The following is a 21,210-nucleotide window of genomic DNA, read 5'->3' on the forward strand; positions in this document are numbered from 1 at the left end:
ACAGCATTGACAGCCTTTGCATGCTGCTTGCAGGCACAAGGCTTACAAGCACTGTGGAATAGCGTTATATACCCATATACGGCTTGTTTCAGTGCCCGAATGTCACAGTGCCTAAAAGCACTTGAAAATTTTATATAAAGTTTGTTGGCACTGAAAATCTGTTAAGCGGCCCATATACCGCTTATAACAGTGCTTAATGGTAGGCATTTCACGGCGAAATTCTTTCTCTTTCGCTCTTCAACAAACTTGAAAACAATGGTGCCAGTACCTGTCAACTTTGACAGGTACTGGCACCGTTGTTTTCAGATTTCCCGAAGGAGGGAAAGAGAGCGATTTTCTGATGACGTCACCGTGCAATGGGCAACAGAGCGTGGGCCCATTCACAAATTTCATAACGCTGAAGGGGGTGGGTGGGTGTCCTCGTGTTGTTACGGCTCATACAAAATTTGTAAAATGTTCATACAAAAAGCGTTACAAGGGGGTGGGTAGGTGTCGAAAATGGCCATTTTTGGCGTTATGAAATTTGTGAATAAACCCCGTAGTCTAAATATTGTATAAAATACCATTTTGTCACACACGTTTTGTAGATACCTTGGGTTAAACTGGCATCACTTCCAGTGAGCCCATGCAGCACACGGAAAAACAGCCTTTTTTGTTTGCTACTCTTTCGTTTTGCTTCGCACTGACATTCTTATCCCATCCCAACTCAACGGCAACGATTGTTTTTATCTGCGCATCGATTTTTTTTCGGAAGTGCTTTTTGAGTTTTTCACCAAAAAAGGACCGTTTTTCAACATTATTTCTAATGTTGTCTGTGCTCTCTGCCGCTGGAAAATCAAGTGAAGGTGAACATCAAACCCGGGAAGCAAGAGTTCGTCGTGAAACGGTGCAAAAACTACGCAAAAGGTACGTTCCCGTGTTTCGTTCTTGGGACATTGGCATTTAAAAATGGCTGCTGTTTTGGGTGAGGGATTATGAACTGCATAAAAACAAAACGCTTTTCCGTAGTAGAATCGTACGTTTATTGTGGAAATCTTCAACTAAACATAGAAAATAAATAGCTTTTTACGCCTACAATCGCTAGATAAACGGTAAAATCATGCTCTTGGATAATGCTAATCCTAACAACATTCTCACTCAAACATTTTCCTTATCGCCGTTTTTTCCTCTCGGTTTGCAATTAGTGCAACGAGAATAGGTATGGCATTGTTCACCCCGTCCCGACTTTGAGCCCCGAATTTCGAGATTTAAACTTTTATAAAAGATGCTCGAAGCATTTCGTTTTTTTTTAAGGAATGTCCCTTTTTTCTTTACATACAATGACGGATAAAATTTTAAGACCACCCCATTAAACAATTTATGTTCGCTAATAATTTAACTGTATTTTAACATAATATTGCCCTTGTAATTTTGTATTTACAAATTAAATTGAAGTATTCAATTTTACGAAAAACGCATTTGCATAACATAAAAAGAGCAAAAAAGTTAGCAGCAACTCATATGAACATAAATAGCTTGAAAAACTACGCGACAATACCATTATACCTCTACTGCCCATAACTGCAAAACAGTCACATTCGACATTTTTGACAAAATGGAGTTAATACCATGGAGAGTCATCAAATGATAAATACTTTCGATCAACTTACTGAAATCTGTGAGATTGTTCTAGAAAATTCGAAAAAAATACCAAGTTGTTTTGTCACATTGGTAATTATAACCGCATAACAGTCACATTGAGATTATAAATGAGCCTCGTAATGTGATAGCAATGAAATTTCTCTCAGAAATATTTTCTGACAATTCACCTAGTATGCGATATGAGTTGTACAAACAATCAGTCTAAAATAAGCATTTTTGAGTTCCTGGTAATTTTTAGAAATTTTAGTTTCCTCCCACACTGCCATAAAATGCGCACTTAGCATTCCATTTACTCAATGCCTACTTTTGTCGAATGTTACAAATATGCAGTTATGGGCAGTCTACTGAATATATAATACAATTCTATCTATGATTTCTTGTAGAATATCTTATCTTCTAGCAGAACACTGGAGTTTTTACATGTAAATAGTTTGATAATGGCGTGGACTATGTATATTACCTACGAATTATGTGTTTAATTTTGTTTTTGTATTAGAACTATAACGAATATTTCAAAGTTTTTCTTCTCAAAATGGCTTTGTTTTGTCCAAGATCAAAAGAGTGGATTGATTTGTACAAAAAATCCATAACAACAAGATTGATAGCAGGTCTCTTTTTAGAGACTTGGTCCCTATTTTGATGCATCTCTCTAGAAAGTCTATTTCCTTATGAAAGATCTCTAAAGTCTTCACCAAATTGGCCTCTAAAGTATTTTTTCCCTTGTGAATAAAACCTAGTACAAAATTATAGGGGCTCCAAGGATACTTTCAGAGATTCTTATGCGACTATTTCACAAGTTATGCAGGAATTTCTTCACGCATTACTCGAAGAAATGCTCCAAGTATCCTTCTCCAGAGGTTATGTTTTTCGTCGCCGTTACCATTGTTATACTCTGTGAGTGCATTATTCGTGAAATTGAACTGTAAAATTACATGAAAGATGCAAAATCACAATGGCAATAAACTGTAAACATAGAAATTAAGCGATTGTGATAAATTTGATTGAGGGTGGTCTTCAAGTGTTTTTGACTGTCACTGTATTAAATGTAGATTTTCTTCGACTTTTTTTTTGTCTCCAACAATCTCTTCATGCCGTCCTATTTATTTGTACTGTCGATTTCAGCGAATAATCCGTCATTGTGCTCTTATAGCTTTCCATTCTTCGTTTGTATTGTCTCGCGATAACATCTGTATACTGGATTGATACGGGGTCGGCTCTTCCTGATTCACTGGTTGCGCTTCCATTTGGGAAACGCATCATTCGGAAACGGCGGCACCCTCTCTTTTGCGGTTCCAATCTGCGGATTGTGGTCTTGGGAGATTATGCCGAACTAGGACAACGACGGGACGGGTTTCAGAATTAGTCGCCTGCGGTCCATGGACGATTGGTTGCGGGAGCGTGTGGCCGAGTAGATCTGCAAAGGGGCACGGTAAATGGGATATGGGACATTTTTAGTGATGATCGAAGCATGGAATTTATGATATTGGAGTAGTAGATCCACAATGGAAAATAATATGTTAGGTTTGATTAAATACGTAAAATAGCATTTATATTTTGACATTATTAAACTCTTACATATGATACAGTTGTGCGTTGAAGCAATTTAAATTTTATGCGAAAAGCGAAGATAGCCAAACCCAAGCAGACAGAAAACTCATTGAACAGTAAATTACAGTCTTATAACTAATTACATTTGGCTAAGAAAAAACAATATAGGGCGACTTGCCTCCAGGTTTCGAATGGTCAGTTAGAGACATTCTGTCACCAACTGTGCTCGTCGAACGCAGCTCCAGTCTTTACGTTGTCATATAGTAACCCTGTAGGACGAATGAACCAAAGCTTCCCTGAGGAAAAGCATCACGAAAACTTGAAAAAGTCCTAGAAACTCGAGAAAAAGATTTTCAAAAGCTTTAAAAATCCCATGAGCAGTGGAAAAGATTCCCAAAAGTTTGGGAAAAGTTTACCAGAATTCGATTTTGGGAGTAAAGTTTGGGAAAAAGGTTCCCAGAAGCTTGAAGAAAAACTTCCCAGAATTAAAAAAACTTCAGAAACTTGAAAAATCTTCTCATAAACTTCTAAGAACGTTGGGAAAAGCTTCCCAAAATCTTGATTAAAAGTATCCCGAAAGTATGGCAAAAATATTTCCAGTAACACGAGAAAAACCTCCCCAGAAGTTTGTGGACAAAGCTTCTCAAAAACTTGATAAAAGACGGGGTTGGTGGTCTGATGGCTACCGCTTCTGCTCCATATGCAGAAGGTCATGGGTTCAATCCCAGGCCCGTCCCTTTCCTCGTACTTTGTAGTTGTATATCTCTCACTTGCTTCTATCTTCCATTCTAAATATATCACACTCAAACTATTCGTTCATAGCAAACGCTAGAACCAGAGACGGACAAGAAACCGTTTCCCAAACGCTTCCTACTTCCACGCGCACGCCTTTCTTACGCCTGATACATAGGCAGTCTGCTAACCACAAAAGCAAACCTCTCTGTCATGCCTTTCCTCCAATCCATACACTCCCGCATGAACTGACGTGGATGCAGTGGAATATACGGTCTACGTGGGAGTCAGTTCAATGCATCATCAATTCCTCCCCCTTCCCGTCATTGGTCTGCATTCTGACGTGGCAGGTGCCATTGTTGCCTAAAAATAGAAGATCACCAGCACTTATACACTGAGGATGCCTGTTAGTCCCAAGCAGTCATTCGGTTGGTTCCTTGTGTAAGTGCAGCTGATCTGGCAATACTGGAGTGCATCCACGGGCGGCCAATCAAGCTCAAGCTCAAAGCTTCTCAAAAACTTGATAAAAAAAAATCCATAAACATAGTGGAACACTAGCCTAAAGTTTGTGAAAAAGCTTGTAATTAACTTGGAAAATAGCTTCTCTTCTAGAAACTAGCGGAAAAGCCCAACAGAAACTTTGAAAAAGAGAAAGCACCTTAGAAGTTTTGGTAAAGCTTCACAGGAACATGAGAAAAAGCTTCCTATAAGTATGGCGAAGCGCTTTCTATAAGGTTGACAAACAGCTTTACAGAAGCTCGACAAAAAGCTTTACAAAAACTGGAGAATGGGTTTCCCAGACGCTTTGGAGAAAATTTCCGCGTAGCTTAGGAAGAAAAACTAAAAAAAAAAACAATCGGCTCTAACATTTACCTTATGCTTCACAAAAAAAAAATCTGCAAGACGATTTTACCCCGATTGATTTTTAGGTGTAGGATCCAAAAGTTGAGAAACATAATATTTGGTAACGCAAACTTAAAAATACTTTTAAAAGACATTTCAAAAATTTGCCAGAAGCATGTCGAAAGCATCTATGAAGCTCGACAACAGCTTCCAAGTTATTTTAGAAAAGAATCTATGCAGTTTAACAAAAAACCATTGAAGTTCGAGTGACGCTTCTCCAAAACTTGAGAAAGCTTCCCAGATTTTTGGAGCTTTCACAAAATAAGGGAAAAGTTTAATCAAAGCTTGAGAAATGCTCAGTCTTTCAAACTTCGATTGAAACCGTGTTGAAAGCCATACACAAGTTTAGGATGAATGCTTTGGAACAGATTTCTAATAGTTTGGGAGCAAAAGCTTTCCAGAAAGATAAGAAAAATGCATACACTGAACATAATCCACAAGTTCGATCTATTTTTTTTTTCAACGTCAATCTGTAGTGTCGATTGGAAAGGTGAAATAACGTGTAAAATCTATGATTCTGTTAAGGATTGACTTTGGTTTGAAACAATTGATCGAGCTTGTAGAATGTTTTCAGTGTACTAGGTTGGAGAAAGCTTTCCAGAAGCTAGAAAGGGGCTATCCATTAACCAGTTTTTTTTTTTAATTTTCAGAAAGCGATTCAATGAATACGAAACGATTTATTCGTATCTTGAAACGGTACTTAATACGGGGTGGCGAATAATGGTACTATGACAAATACCGGTACATCTTCCCTAAATCTCTAAAGCTGATCGTTTTGCATAGAACATCGAAAAAGTTGCTAATGTTTTGTCCAATACTGTATGTAGCTTCTTGACTAAATGATTAGGTTATTATTAAAAGTATTGTTGTTCGTTTTATCAAAACATTAGTTTTTTTGTATGGCAAAATGAACCCCTTTCTGAAATATTCTTCTGGTAAGCTTAAGTGTAAGGTGTAAGGAAAAATTTCCATAAATCATGTCTTTACCATGGTACCGGAATTCGGGCTGTAGTTGATCAGTGGGGAGAAGTTGATCATTATTTTACCAACATGAACAGACTGTCAAGAGAGCTATTATCCGATTTAAATTATCACTGTAATGTTGCATCTTTTGATAGATATTCTTGATTTGCCTAGTTTTGGTTTGACTTTCAAAAAAAAATCTTTGAAAACAGATTTTTTAGATAATGTTTGATGAACTGTTGAAAGGTTCATTTCCCAAGGCACCTATAAAGGCACTATATTCAAATAACTGTTTCATACATTCCAGATTTGTTCTGCAAACCTAGTTTTGAATTTACATTGAAGATAAAAATCATTTTTAGAGAAAAAAAGTGTTGGTTTTTGGGAGTAGGTGTCCAATTGCGTTACATATCCAGCCAGTACAGGTTTTAAAAATATTTGGATGACAATACATGCATCATACCAGATATTATAGAACTGAATCGCTCAAAAGTGACAATTTCACCCCATTTTACGGTACTTGGATAGTACCTTGGTCTTAATAGTGATCTTGGAGGAGGAACAACTAAAACACTAAGCATAGGTGCCAATTTTGGAGGGGAGATCCGAAGCACTTTTGGCCGCTTTTCGCGTTCACTAACGAAGCGCTTTTTGTCCGACCTTGTTGCTCGATCTGGGTACTGCAGCCTCAGCTGCTTTGTGGATGAGATCGTTATAGTCCGGGATACTGATGGGATCGGCAGCCCGAAGTGATTCACGAAAAGAAGCATTATATATCTCCCAGTTAACGCGCTCATTCTATCATATAGGACGACGAGTAGTGATCAGAGATCTAGTAGGTATTGTGATCTGTATCGGATGATGATCACTTCCGTGAAGATCAGGAATGGTGTACCACTGGAGCATAAGCAGAGTGGCTAACTGCGGTGACGTCGATGGCGCTAGAGTAGTGACCGTTGTAGAAAGTGTCGGAACCATCGTTCAGTACTACTAAGTCGAGTTTTTCGAAAAGATCGAGAGGAGTAGTCCCTCTGGAGTCTGCACGATTTCCTCCCCAAGCAGGGTGATGAGCGTTCATATCACCTATACCTGGGGCGGGGAGGTATACGGGCCCGGGAGCGGCTTCTAACAGACTTGTCACAGTTGTCCGTAGAAATTCGGGAGCGTCCTACATGGAGAATATACGTTTATTACGGAGATGTTCTGCGGACTATGCAGTCGAACACCCACGGCAGGAAATCGCAGGCAAAATCTCGAATTGGATGGTATGTACAGTTGCCCCACAGTTATGGATCACGTAAGCCATAGTTCACATTTATAAAATCGATGAAAAATTGCCTAATCTAAATACATCAATTCTGAAACCAGTATAAGAACGGATATTCAATTTCTTTCAATGGAAATTAGAAAACTAGGATGAATTATTGAGAAAAATCTTTCTTCTTCTTCTTCTTTCTGGCGTTACGTCCCAACTGGGACAAAGCCTGCTTCTCAGATTAGTGTTCTTATGAGCACTTCCACAGTTTTTAACTGAGAGCTTTCTTTGCCGATTGACCATTTTTGCATGTGTATATCGTGTGGCAGATACGATGATACTCTATGCCCTGGGAATCGAGAAAATTTCCTTTACGAAAAGATCCTCGACCAGTGGGATTCGAACCCACGACCCTTAGCATGGTCATGCTGAATAGTTGCGCGTTTACCGCTACGGCTATCTGGGCCCTAAAAAATCTTTATTTTGGGTGGATTTCAAATTCATGTCATACCCACAGATATGGATCAGCCATATACGCAACCACAGTTATGGATCAATGTGACCCATATTATGGATCAATGAAAGCAACTAAAGCAAACAAAACAAAAAATTCATTATTTCACAGCAAAATGTGAATCAACCAAAGCGAAACACAGTGATGGATTCGGAAAGGTTTAAAAAATCATTCAAATATAGTTATTGACCCTTCTTCTTTCGGGAGCCCCGAGGAGCGGACTTGCTACCCTTCTTCTCAGATTCAGCTGATTTTTTTTGCAGTTTTTGTTCATTCAGCAAACGACGCTTCTCCATTCTGGCAAGTTTTGCCTCCTCTTTTTTCTTCCTGTCATCATCCTTCTTATCGTGCCACTCAAGCCATTTGCTACTTGTAGCTACAGACGGAATGTGCTCAATCTTCCTTTTTGGAGCGGCTCCAGATACATGGGTGATTTTTGGCCAAATCAAAACGTCTGCAAATGGATCATCATTGCACGCCTTATTTGCATCTAGCCCATGATCATTTTCATTGAGTTGCATTGAGTCACTGCTAGATGGCTGACTCTCCGGGCACATCGAGGCTGTAACATTTTATAAATTTGAACAAAATATATGTAAAGATGATTTCAATGCACTTACCGTTGTTTTCAGTAGCAGCCTCGGATGACATAGGCACAGACTCCACTGGCTCATCCAATGTGAAGTGGCAGGTGATTAAGGTGTACTGCTCCAAAGGTGTTGTAAACATAAGTCCTTCGGATTTATCTTTGATGGTTTTCCAGAAATTGAACAAAGCTAGTTGCTCATACGGACCATACCAGTAATCTTTGTTGCGGTTTTCAGCAAACTGTAGCAGCTGATTTTCATTCAGACCCATTTCAACGTATTGGAGCTGTAACGCATAGTCATGTTGAGGTTCCTCAGTTACGATTGTATCGTTGCTTTGTTGGGATACATCAGCATTCGCCGGTAGTGTACTGAAGTCAATAGCATCAACGTTCCACGGGAAAAGCCCACAAAGTTGGAAAGCTTTTTTGAGGCCCTCTTTGGAATTTGTAAAATTCTGAACAGCCGTATGCAACATAATACCAAAATTTCCCTTGTTTATGCGAGCATTGCTGTTTTTCAACAAATTCTGCCTGAGTACCTTGCTCCAAATTTGCTTCAAAGGACCGAAAAAATTTCTGTCCAGTGGTTGCAAGATGCGTGTCGAGTTTGGATACAAGGAGACAAGGATCAATCCTTTTTGTATACAAAATTCCACTAGTTCCATGTTCACATGACTCTTGTGTCCATCGACAAATATCAAAACGGGAAATTCAGTTCCTCTCTTCTGCAGCCACTGGTACAAATCGTTCGCTATGTACTCGTAGAACGTCTTCGAAGTTTGCCATCCTTCGTCTGAAACTCCAATTGACCATCCATCTGGAACGTTTTCGACCATATCTCTACTTATGCGCTTTCCTGGGTACAGAATCATCGGTGGTGTCAAATCTCCAGCCGCCGTACTGCCAAATAAAGCAGTGTAGCAATCTTTTTCCGAATTGCTGGTCACAAGATAGGTATTTTCGGCATCCGAACATAATGCTTTATAGCGCTTTGGTACGAGTTGAAAGCCAGACTCGTCAAAGTTCAAAATACGTTCCGGATTATCGAAAATAGATGTATCAATACCATCCTGACGCAGCAATTCTTCCACCTCGAAGAACCAATTCCGCAACTGAGGTTCTGTCACTTTCGCACCTGCTTTTGAAAGATTGTTCACCAACTTTTGACGAATCTCCGGATGCCTGGCAATAAAACGCTGACTCCAGTTTTTGCCTACAACACATAGAATTGTTAGCCCTGAGATAGTCAAACAAACGTGTTTATACTTACTTGGGAAGGAATTGGGAATTTCACGGTCGTTGCGTCGTCTTATTTTATCGGCGTAGTCCTTAACCGTGTGTGTTACATCTATTTGGCAAACTGGAAAGCCGGCCCTCGCCATGTAAAACACCCAGTTTTTGATGCGTTCCTCTTCCTCGTGCAGCAAAACCGGATCCGGGCCAGGTCTCTCTTTCCTCTTTTCGTTTTTCAGTCGTCGGTAAAGTGTTGTGAATGGGATGTTGTACTTTTTCGATGTGTCCCGGATGTTTTTGACTTTCTTGGCTTCACGAACGGCTTCTTCGAGAATCTGACCATCGTACTGCTTCCGGATTTTGCGGATTTGCTTTATTTTTCTAAAACAGTGGCACAATTAGAGACAAATTTCGAATACACATTCATAGTAATTCCGGTTGGCGCTGCTTGATTCATATTTGTGGAAAACGCCATTTTCTCCCACAGATATGAATCAAATTAATTTCGCTTAAAAACCACTGTTTCTGCGGAAAATTCAATACTTCCGCAACATTTTCAACTTAATATTACCTGTAGTTAACGAACCGTACAGCTGTTCCAGATTTATATTGGTTAATATACTGCCCATAAACGCATAATTGTCCCATGTGAATAGGAAACCCAGCAAACATGGGACTGACATGCGTTTATGGGCAGTATACTCGAAAACACCTTCTGAATGAAAAGCACCTGCGTTACGTGGAAGCACAAAATGTAAATAAAACTGGATGCGTCGAATCGGTGACTGCAACTTTGACGTTTCTCGCAGCATAGAATTGAGCTCTCGCCGAGCGGTGTCACGAACACGTGCGCAAATTTGCTGGTTGAAAATACTGCCGTTTGATTTTGCTGGGAACAGCTGATCTTTGTTTATATTTTCAACCAGCAATCTTTAAGTAGTGTTGGTGACATGTAACGTGTATGTACACGAACGCAGAAACCACTATGCAGTTGGAAAGCATAATGACATGCATGAAGATGCATTGATAACTGTTCTGCACTGTAAAAATATTTTCGCGATATTTTGACAATTCATTATGCTGATATTTTAGTTTTCGTACAGATTTGATCCATATCCGTGGGCTATTCATAACTGTGGGGTGACTGTATTTATAAGGTTCCGAGACTGTAATTATAAATGTGATGTACACGCCTACTGTGATTGATAGTCGATTTATAAGATCGCTAATTAGCGACCAAATACCATATGCGCTTTCTAATTAACGACCTACATCGATGATGGCTTCAACAATGCTCTATCATTTTACGATTTATATCTATGCATATATTACTCCAAGCACCAAACCCTCCTATTAGCTAAACAATAAATAATACTAAACACATAAACTTATAAATTAAACGCATAAAGCAAAGACGTTAACTGACTAGCAGTATTCTCCGCACGTCGTACAGAAAATCACCGCGCACCTTACCGATTAGTACATTAGTCTCGGGACGCGTAAGCCCCGTAGGCATTAATTGATGAAGGATTTCCCTGCGATTAGATTAGTCACCCCGAGATCGGTTTTAGTAGGTACATATTAATTAGCGATGGAAGACGCACCGAGAGACGGGCAGTCACAACACATTTAAGCCACAATTAGAAAGCATAGTAGGAGGAGACGTCGACGGTCAATGAATGCATGATAATCGAGATATACTCACGGAATAGGAACCCAACGCGCGTACCGAGGCAACCTATCAACCAATAAGAGTAGTTCTGGGCGAACCTGACGGACGATCAAACTAAACATTCACAGCAAAACAACACGCACCCGATTCGGTTTTCTTTTCGGTTACAATTACACAAGTAGGTTTGATTATTTTTGTAGGATTTAGGATTTATGTTTTCTGAAATTAATGGATATATAGCTTGCAGTCTCAGCCACTCGCTTCTCGAGCACGAGCGATTCGTTCGTCTTCTAATAACTAAAGTGTGTATTGATTTGGCACTTTCTTCATTGTTTGTCTTAAGTGATAAGAATTGTATGCTCTTTTCCTTTATGGAATTGCAGGCCTAACTACTCTACTAAACACAGTGATGAAATAAAGTAATGCGTTCGAATTGGATTTCTTTTGGCGTGCATGTTGTGTTAATGTATGCTGTAGAAATCGTACTGTAAAAGGGGTAAAAAATGGGGAAGAGAAGAAAACAAAACGAAATCGTCCGGTTAGTTTTTGATGGAGGTTCACCTTCGGTGTCCCAGCCCTGAAGGGGTCCCACTCTGTTAAAAGGGTGGACAGCGAAAAAAAAACAAACAGAAATTCCACCAGAACCCGGTTCACACCCGGCCTCGGACAGTTACCTGAAGGCACTTGCAGTAGTTGTGATCGTAGTACGACCCGCTGGTGCAATCCGTCGGATCCAGACACTCGCACAGGCACGTCTCCGGGTTCCACTGTTTGATGTCGCTCTGTTGCAGGCACTTAGATCGATCGTCCAGGTTCTTACATTCGCACCGACAGTTGCGTGCGTTGTACTTCTGCAGGGCGGTGCAGTGCTCTTCCTTGACTCGGCACTGACAGGCACAGCCCACGTGTTCTTCGATTACGGCCAGATCACGGTTCTTGAAGCGCGTCTTCGTACCGGACACGTACTCCAGAACGTTGACCTAGAAAATGACGATCGGTCTTGAACAGTGATCGCTGCAGAGGGTTTCCCATGGGATACTTACCGAAAAGGTCCTCAACCTAGTCGACGTTGGTTGGCAGGACAGTCGCTTGGACACGCAGCATCCGCTGCAGCGTTCCACTCGTGTGCACGAAGGGCTGTAGATCAGTCGAGGATCGGTGTTGTTCTCTGGTCGAAGGCTCACGATCGTCGCTTGGGTGTTACATCCGGCTGGTTTGGGCACTTCTCCACTCGATCGTTCGCCATATCCTGCAAATAAACAAACATTCCAATGATCATTCTAACATCAATACTAATCTGTTTCTTCGATCTACGATCGACTCCTTTCAGATGAGCGGCCCATGCGAAATTCTACGACAGTATTTGGTGCTTTGTGGGAGCGAAATCCACCGGCTGGAGGGTCACCTGGCGTCGAATGCGATCCTCGAGTGGAAAGGGGTGACCGTTAAGGGGAGATCGCGGATCGTCAAGTTTATGCGCCACAAACAACAGGACGGACTGGTGCAGAGATTTTCGCAAGCCGATTCGGTGCCAGCCTTCGAGGAACGCGGGACTCATCTATCTACGTGAGTATTTTTGACGGGCAGCCACAAACAAGGCCTAGGCAAATTTATGAATTGTTAAAATTCACTTATCAAGACGTCCGGTTGCCACGAACCACGAATATACATAGAGATATTATTAAACTAAGAAAGCAACATCACGTGTTTTTCGGTATTCTTCTTCTTCTTGCAGTAAAATGACTGAAGGCGGTTTCCGTGTCTTTTTTTGAAGTACAACAAGATTTTTGAATACTTCTCTCGTCTAAATGTCAGACTATCCATATTTCAGGCTTGTAAAGAATAGTTTTATGTCAAATTTAGAAGTTTTGAAAAAATACCGAAAGTAACTTGTGGAACTGTATGTTGGGATTGAATATTTTATCTGTCTGTCACAAATACCTACTTGTTCTTTCGATTTCTTGAAATCATAGTAAGAATCTTTGTCGCTCTGATACAATGGGAATCGAAAAAGTTCCGTCAGAGCTTATTCTCAATTTCTCCACTTTCATCTGCATTGCTGGAAGTTTTTGTCAAAATATGAAAGGTTCTATAGCAATATTGAAATACTCTGCTAAGAATCCGAGAAATCTTCTTCGAAACTTCTACCGAAATCACAGAATTTCGACCAGAACCTGTACCTGTTTGCATCGAAATCTTATATTTTTTGCAAAAATATTAGATATTTTTGACAGAATGGTTAGACATCTGAAATTTTATTTTGAATTTTTTTAAGTTTTACTAGAACGAATTGTTTTATCTGAATCAAAGTTGCTAGTAATTGCATAGAGTTTGTCTGAATCTCAAAACTTACTAAAGTTTCTAAGATTAGTATCTTCATAATCTTAACGTGCATGATTCTGTCAAAGTGTGCGAGGTACCTGCTTGAAGAAATTTACTGCCGATAATCTTGAGAAATGATTATTTGATCATTTGATATTTGAAGATAAAATCCGTCTAACAAATCGTTTCATCGTTTCTTATTCCACAGCATAAGCACCCCGCCAGAGAACCTAATTGTACAAACTGCAGAAGATCGAAGAAACGATCTTCCGGCAAACAACGACTCACACAAAGAACCCGTTTCTCCGGACCCGAATCTCAGCTTTGAGACGCCTCCGCGGCTCCACCCGGTCGTTTCTGAATTGCCTCCCCTAACCGCCGGTCGTCAGTTCCTACCGTTTTCCTCCAGCGACGAGGAAGACGATGAACCACCACATCTCACGCCGCAAAGTCCCGGGCCCTCGGCCGAACCCCGACAGAACATCTATTCCGAACTGCAGTACCTGCAGGCGATCGGCATCGTACGATCATCTCACGATCTGAAGCACAGGAGTACCCGTACCTCTCATCACATTCCCCGGGAGGACACATCGCCATCGGAGCCTGCCACCCCAGCAATCACCGGTTCCGCCGAATCCCCCGACAAGCGAACCAAGCTCAAACTGTCTTATCGATTGCACCTGCAAACTGCCGATCCGCAGTTCGCCCTCATAATCTACGAAGACCAGACGCCTCGTTCGTGCAAAGTACGCCGCAACCTGTTCTGTGATGACCCCGATCCGGACGATCCGGAACCCGTCTCCCCAGTCCGATCGCAGCCCTCTCATAGCAGTTCCTCTCCACAGGCTCTCCCTCTTCCGGACACTCCTCCCCCTGTGCCATCCCCTCCGCCACCTCCCGGAGAAATCACTCCTCCTCAAACTCCCCTGGAACCCCCGGGGACTCCACATCGACAACGTCGCGTACCACCGGCTGGCTTCCGAACATCGCCGCGAAGATCGCGGGCGATCATGAACTTCACCATTGCGGCCGATGGTTCCAACAGCAGTAGCAGCAGCAGTAGTTCCAGTTCAGGTACCAACACCAATACCAACAACAACAACAACCTACAAACGTGGCCTCGAAAGACGCACCCTGGCGGAGGCAGTCCGGGTGGCGGTACAGCTGCCAAGAACCGGAAACTCGCCACCGGTTCGACGACCGTGCGGAAACCTTTGCGGTTCTAAGCATTGACGAACGGCGAAAATTGTTCTATTTTTTACATCTGAAGAGTCGTTTCCGATGCGACTTTGTTCGACCGTTAATATATTTTGTAAATATAGATTTTTATTCGATGAAACCTGAAACAAGCCGGAACCTATGTTGGGCCAGGAACGGAATTTAACCAGGTAAAACCTTTAGCGCTTTGGGATTGCTTGTTGTGCATTGTTTTCGCTTTCGGGTTAGAATCTGTGAGGGGATTTATCTTGGGTTTATTTTCTCTTTATTTTGATGATAAAAGTTAGTTGAACATTTTGCCGCCTAGGTGGCGCTAGGATGTGATTTTTTATATTTCGCATTCATGAGCTTCAGAAAGTATTAGAATGTAAAAAAATACGACAAGTAGTCGAAGACACCAAAGGCCTAGGTTACCATGCGTTATTCAAATTAGATAATTAGCGTGCGTTGTACAAAATAATTTTCAACCCGTAGGGTACAGAACTGATATAAACATTTAAAATTACTCGTGTTTGAGCATTTGAAATTTTGATGTTTGCTTCACTATTTGTTACAGTTTGTGAAACAAAATATACTAACACTTTCACCGCTCAACGTATACTTAACGGATTTCAACTTTTTGTCAGTATACTGGTACACATGTCTAGTTTCTAAAAGTAGCCAAAGAACTCGGGAATGATCCTGTAGCCGGAGTTTTTTTTTCCGGTGGGTCACTGGGTCAGGTCGGGTGAAAAGGGTGCTGTGCTTTTGTACCCCTGTTGCTTTTGAAGGTAGGCACATTTTCAGTCACAGATAATTTCCACATTCGGCTATAACGTGGCCACCATATCACAGAATTAAAAAAAAACGTATCAGTGTGAACCTTTTGAGAAATGATTGAATTGGATGAATGTACCCAAGTAACCATTGGCCCGCTAATTCGCCTTTTTGGCCTTATAAGGCTATTACAGTCGACTCTCCACATCTCGATGTTCTATATCTCGATATCTCTCCCTATGTCGATGATTTCCTAGGTCCCTTCATTCTGCATACAATTTCTCTCTCCACATCTCGATATCCTCCTTATCTCGATATCTCCGTATCTCGATGTGTGCCTGTTCATTTTTCGTTCCCAATTTTCTCTCTGTATGTCGATATGTCCAATATCATAGGTTACTAGACCAAAGTTTAGGGTTCAAAACAAATTAGGAATGCGCCATGACGTCTGATTGTTTATTATTTTCTTGGTAACGGAGTGTTTTTCAATCTAGTATTCAATAAAAAATGGTTCTTTGTCTCGATCTCTCCCTATCTCGATGGTCCCTTCGATATCGAGATGTGGAGAGGCGACTGTATATGGTTTGACAGTTGTGTAGTAGCAGTATACAAGGTATCTAGAAGGGAGGTACTTCAATGTGTCAGAATGTTGAATTCGCCATTTTGAAATACCAGGTGACAGCTGGCGAGTTTGTTTTGGTTTGAAGGTGCGAACTCAAGACGTACCTCCAAACATTTTTCACAGCCACACTCCATCTCGTTTCGTTCGGCTTTTAATTTCACTAGTCATAGAAGAAATGTAGCATCCTAGTAGCTTTTCCTCACTTTAATCAATAAAACACTTGCATTTTACATCCTCTAAAACACACGAAGAAGGTAAACGTTACTTAGAAATGCGGAAGAAAATTTTCACTTACCGGTAGGATTTGTTTTCTGTGGTAAACAATCCCTAACATTCCCATAGAAACGATACATGAATACATACTCGCCAGCTAGCCAGCTCGCCAGCTGTCACTTTCACATCCCCTGTAACTGACCTCACTTCGCACCAACTGACTGCTTAGATCACTGAACCTCCCTTCAATCAATCTTGGCAGTATATTAGCACGCAAGGCGAATTAAAGTACTATTTGATTACTTGGGTATGGATTAGTGATCCTTTATAGAGAGATAAGCGGAAGTAAAATGGAATGATTTGGCAACAGACCAGCAGTGCTGATTTTGCTCGGCGTCGAGAATAATATTGTAACACGGACATGACTTCCTCATAGCTAAAAAGTGTATATGGTTTCGTTATAGATCTTTGAGCTCCATATCCAAACTAATAAACAGCCAAAAAAATCAACAACTAAAAATCGCATTGACAAAAATTTAAAAAAAGAAACATATTTCATTTTTTCGCTTCATGCAAAATTACTTTAACCGAAATAATTTCAAGCGGATTACATTACTATTCAAGAAAAGTTCAAAACAAACATAACGCATGTTCGTTTGGCTCACACTTTGACAGCTCTCGCTGCTCGATTGGCCCACACTTTGACAGAAATGTCAGCTTCCGCGAATCTCTCTTATAAAGGATTACTAGTATGGATGAGAAATGATTGAATGTAATGTAGGGATGTCTCTGTAAAACCGTAAAATTTCGCTAAAGGAACTTCTTAATAAATCTTGGGGGTAATATTGCAATTTCAGGGAAAACTTTCCGTTTTGCGGTCCAACGAAAAGCTACCGCAGCTGTCACATCACTGATTTGTACTGGTAAATCATCAGTAGGCTTCAATGATACCTTGGATACCGTCTTGATGATTGTTGTTTGTTGCTATTTTCCACACCGTTTTCTCTTTCAAGCATACTATGATTGAATTGTTTGCTTCAATGACAGAATGATTTCGAAGCCTGCGGTAGAACTTTGACAGCTGCGGTAGAACTCGGCGGCTACCGCAAACTGGAAAATTTTCCTAATAACCGTAATATCTTTTTCTTCAGATAGGGCAAATACCTGAATCGATTCCTTAAAAAAATGAATAAGAAATACAGAAATACAAGCAATACTATTCGTGAAGTGGAATTTCCTAAAAAGAAATATTTTTAAAATATTCCTAGAGAAATGTCTGAAAAGATTCTCTAAGTAAAAACATCTTATCTTCTAGCTCCTAGCCTCTTTTTTTTTTCTTTTTTTTTCCAGTTTGGTCTCTTTTTTTGGACAATAGATCTTTAAAGTACTGTTGTAAACATTCGATATTTCTTGCAATGTAATGTAGGGATGCCTACAACGGAAGTCCGTAAAAAAATGCTGAAGGATCTCCTGAAATAATCTTGGAGGTAATATCTGAAGGAAATTTTGGGTAAATACCTGAATCGATTCCTGAAGAAAAAAATGGAATAGAAATACAGACATACAAGCAATACTATTAGTAAAATCATGAAAGGAGTTTCCTAAAAAGAAATAACTTTGAAATATTCGTTAAAAAAATGTCTCCTAGCTCCTAACCTCTTTTTTGGTGCCAGTTTGTTTTTTTAGACAAGAGGTCTTCATAGGCCAGGAGAAGTGGATGAACTTGTCATTCATTTTTCTGTCAAATCTCATACAAAATCTACTTTTTCTTTGACAGAAATTCACTCTAGGTGAACCACTTCCCCTGGCCTATTCGACATTTCTCGCGAATTTCGTTCCGCTTGTATGTCATTGTTTTTTTTTTGTCATCAGCTACCACACACACACAACACAAGCGATAGAATGAACATCGAGAAAAAAAAAGTGAAATGAATGTCGTCTGACACGATGACATTTTCATAAATTATAAACTTTGCGTAGATTTCAGAGAGGATCGATCATAGACATCAAGAATAGTAGATAGAAATAATCAAAACTAGAACATTTTCTGACAATACCATCATGGTCATGTGCATTCAATTGACGTTTTTCTTTCGTATGTTCGATTGACCGATCACGTTCTAAATTATGAAGGCGAAGGATGTCGAATGTCAGCAAGAACGTGTCTGCTGTGATTGCTTACAACTCTGCTTTAAAATATCTATTTTTAAGACACTTAGTCGCTAGTTGATCTTTTTGATTCCCAAATATATAGAGGATGCATCCGACAAACTTTGACATTTGAAATATAGCATATAGTGTGATTCTATTTCATTAGTCCGTATCGCATCATACGGATTGCTATTTCATACAAACAGTGCTAGAAGCAACTGAGTGTCTTGAAAATAATAACTTTGAATACCGTTTGCCTGAAAACAGAGCCTAAACTGGAACAATAAGAGGCCAAACAAGAACCAAAAGAGCTAAAAAAGAATAACGGACAAAATAGTTACCAAGAAAATAAAACGAAAGAGAGAAACTTGCAACTTTTTGAGTTAAGTAATACAGGTCGGGCTCGATTATCCGGAATTTTAGACTCGATTATCCGGAATATATATTTTGATGTTCTTGTTTTTCTGTTTTTATGTATAAATTTTAGATAATTTAGAATTGCAATATACAATATGAATGGTTTAGCAGTTTTGGACTTAGGTTAGAAAAGTGGGTTTTAAAAAGGTTTTTTTTGTGTACCTATGCAGCTCAATTTTTTTTCTTCTCTCTTTTTCTTCTTAGAGGTTAATGTTCTTAGAAATAATTTCTGGCTACGCCACTGCATCACATATAAAAATGAACGAAAAAAGATAATATGGAAGTTCTTTTATCACAGATTTCAATTTTTCTTTTAGTGATTCGATTATCCGGAATGAAAAAAAATCAATACACCGGATAATCGAGTCCAACCTGTATTACAAATTATGATATTTTTACAATAATCTGTTCAAAACTTCAATTATTCTATTAAAAATTAGATTTTTTATGTAGAGCACACGCAAATTAACGAATTTGACTGACGCATGATGTTTAAAATAACACTTTAAACGATTTTAATGTACATAGTACAAAAATCATCAAATTTTAGTATTTGTTACATGTTTAACCTCAACTTTGTTATTTGAAATCCTAGAACTTTGATGTCTTCGATAACTTGTCATATTTTTTACGTTCTAAAACTAAACCGAAGACACAATAGCTCTACTGCCCTTCTGCGCCTACTTGTCCCATGTTCTATGTAAAGCTTATACCTTGGACATACATCTGATACAAATACCATGGTACAAGTTGTCAAGAAATTTATTCCAAGGCTATCTTGAATGAAGACAATTATCAGTATGAAATCATTTCAAGATAATTATACCATGGAACGTATACCACAAGTGTGTCATAAGTATTAAAGGCCGCGGAACAAATATGCGTAGAACGGCAGTCTAGGAAGCGATATAAAAACGTTTCTATCGCATCGCCACCTATGAGACAAAATTTCAAATTATTTTTATCACCAAATTGGAGAGCAAATAAACCCAAGATAAGTCTCCGAAGACACCAACCCGGAAAAATGTCATCCCAATGCGCTAGAGGTTTTGTCTGGCTAAATTCTGTTTCTAACCCAGTGTTGTATGTTGATTGCCGCGAAAGAAATCCATTGCCTGTCGCCACTTACCGTTGCTGAAGATACGATGATCGATGGAGTCCTCCTCGACCAGGCCCTGATTGAACACGTCGTCGCTGCTGCTGATATTGCCTAACGCCAGGGCGAGCTCCAGCGGGATCTGCAAGAACAAAGCGACAACAAATTTGGAGCATTAGAGACGCGGATTAGTCGGATATGCTGATATGGGTGAATGACTAACGTACAACGCTGATTTCAGTGTAGACGGTTGTTATAATTTGTGAAACGATTATACAGTTGAACTGGAGAGGGTATTCCCCAGGTACTCACTGGACGATTAGCAGAATAAGGCGTGATGAGCGATTAATCCGTTGTAATCCTGTTAGGAGGAGTATCCGAAAGGGGGAGAATGAAGCCCTGTTGGAGGGCTGCTATCGGACTAGGGAAGCGAATTGCGAGCACGCAAAAGTGGAAGCAGAACGCAAATTTATATGTCGCCCAACAGAATAAGGTGCCATTGACTGTGAAGAACGATCAGAACAGCATGCTAGGGGGACGAACTTTGAAAACTAGTGAATGGTCAAAAGTAGACGCTCTTTCCTGTCTGTATCCTACGTATCCTGCAACCTCATCCTGCATTTTGACGGGATAATATGTTACTCTACATCTCAAATCCATTATTCAGTTTATTCTTAAATTGTGCAAACTCTGTCAATTGAATTAACCAATCTTTGTACCGCTTTCGAAGGTACTACCAATTAAATTACTCTTGCTGCTCAAGGGCGCTGAACTTTTAAATCGATTTCCTTCTCCTGAAACGTGGATCTAGCTACGTGATTTAGAGTTCTCTAACGGATTTCTGACGACATTGGTGGTGTCGATTCTTGACGAACTATTTGGATAACTTCTCACGAAAACCTCATTAAAAATCACTATTTATTGTAAGATCATCGTAGGATTCCTATCGAATTTCTTCGGGAATTTCGGCAATCTTCAGAAGAAATACTGAACAGCATTTTTCTTAATCATTTTCAAAATCAGCGCTTAATCCTTGTTTTTTTTTATCTAGATGTTTCGTGATTCATGTTCACTTGTTGATTCTGGTGCGCTTCGTGGTCTTTTTTTCAGAGATGAGTCTTGGAAATGCTTTGCCAGGTTCAGACCACTTTTTCATCTTCTCGGGTACCTTAACTTCTATTGAAGCATTCCGGTCGATAGAACCTGTAGAACATGCATCTTGCTTTCTTACAAAAATAAGAGAGCAAAAGTGTGCACTGGTCAATAGATTTTTTCGCTTGTCTGAGTCTTCTAACCACTAACCACTATTATTTACAAATATTAAGGTGTGGTCCGCTTAGAATTGGAATGAATATATTTGGTTCT

General features: G+C 39.9%; 3 protein-coding genes across 6 annotated transcripts in view; 1 reads left to right on the top strand and 2 right to left on the bottom strand.

Moving 5' to 3' along the window:
• The first annotated feature begins 695 nt into the window (after nucleotides 1-695).
• Nucleotides 696-20,625, top strand: LOC5578730 (proline-rich receptor-like protein kinase PERK9). Of its 2 annotated transcripts, XM_001663980.2 has the most exons (4): nucleotides 696-906; nucleotides 12,381-12,616; nucleotides 13,581-14,118; nucleotides 20,333-20,625. In XM_001663980.2, the coding sequence occupies exons 2-4, from the start codon at nucleotides 12,381-12,383 to the stop codon at nucleotides 20,477-20,479; spliced, it is 921 nt and encodes a 306-aa protein (XP_001664030.1). In that variant the 5' UTR covers nucleotides 696-906; the 3' UTR covers nucleotides 20,480-20,625. The 2 variants fall into 2 exon arrangements, with proteins under 2 accessions (XP_001664030.1, XP_021694738.1); XM_021839046.1 differs by lacking the exon at nucleotides 20,333-20,625 and having other exon boundaries at nucleotides 13,581-14,728.
• The window catches only part of LOC5578728, a 75,210-nt gene continuing 55,175 nt past the window's right edge, over nucleotides 1,176-21,210 (bottom strand). The window contains exons 3-7 of one of the 2 annotated variants that reach the window (XR_002499174.1): nucleotides 19,879-19,987; nucleotides 12,094-12,299; nucleotides 11,725-12,030; nucleotides 11,084-11,535; nucleotides 1,310-3,055 (exon numbers count right to left, since the gene is read on the bottom strand). Coding sequence is in view for 1 of the 2 variants with exons in the window: in XM_021839047.1 (XP_021694739.1) it covers nucleotides 2,972-3,055; nucleotides 11,725-12,030; nucleotides 12,094-12,299; nucleotides 19,879-19,987 (705 nt within the window). In the remaining variant the exon portion in view is untranslated. Of the gene's footprint in view, nucleotides 3,056-11,083; nucleotides 11,536-11,724; nucleotides 12,031-12,093; nucleotides 12,300-19,878; nucleotides 19,988-21,210 lie in introns of both variants that reach the window. The other variant, XM_021839047.1, reaches the window with a different exon arrangement.
• Nucleotides 7,460-10,254, bottom strand: LOC110674765. Of its 2 annotated transcripts, XM_021839044.1 has the most exons (3): nucleotides 9,416-10,254; nucleotides 8,177-9,358; nucleotides 7,460-8,118 (listed from the first exon to the last, which is right to left on the bottom strand). In XM_021839044.1, the coding sequence occupies exons 1-3, from the start codon at nucleotides 9,525-9,527 to the stop codon at nucleotides 7,739-7,741; spliced, it is 1,674 nt and encodes a 557-aa protein (XP_021694736.1). In that variant the 5' UTR covers nucleotides 9,528-10,254; the 3' UTR covers nucleotides 7,460-7,738. The 2 variants fall into 2 exon arrangements, with proteins under 2 accessions (XP_021694736.1, XP_021694735.1); XM_021839043.1 differs by having other exon boundaries at nucleotides 8,177-10,254.

The sequence above is a fragment of the Aedes aegypti genome, chromosome 1 (assembly GCF_002204515.2).
Source record: "Aedes aegypti strain LVP_AGWG chromosome 1, AaegL5.0 Primary Assembly, whole genome shotgun sequence".
In the NCBI taxonomy this organism is placed as follows: Eukaryota; Metazoa; Arthropoda; class Insecta; order Diptera; family Culicidae; genus Aedes; species Aedes aegypti.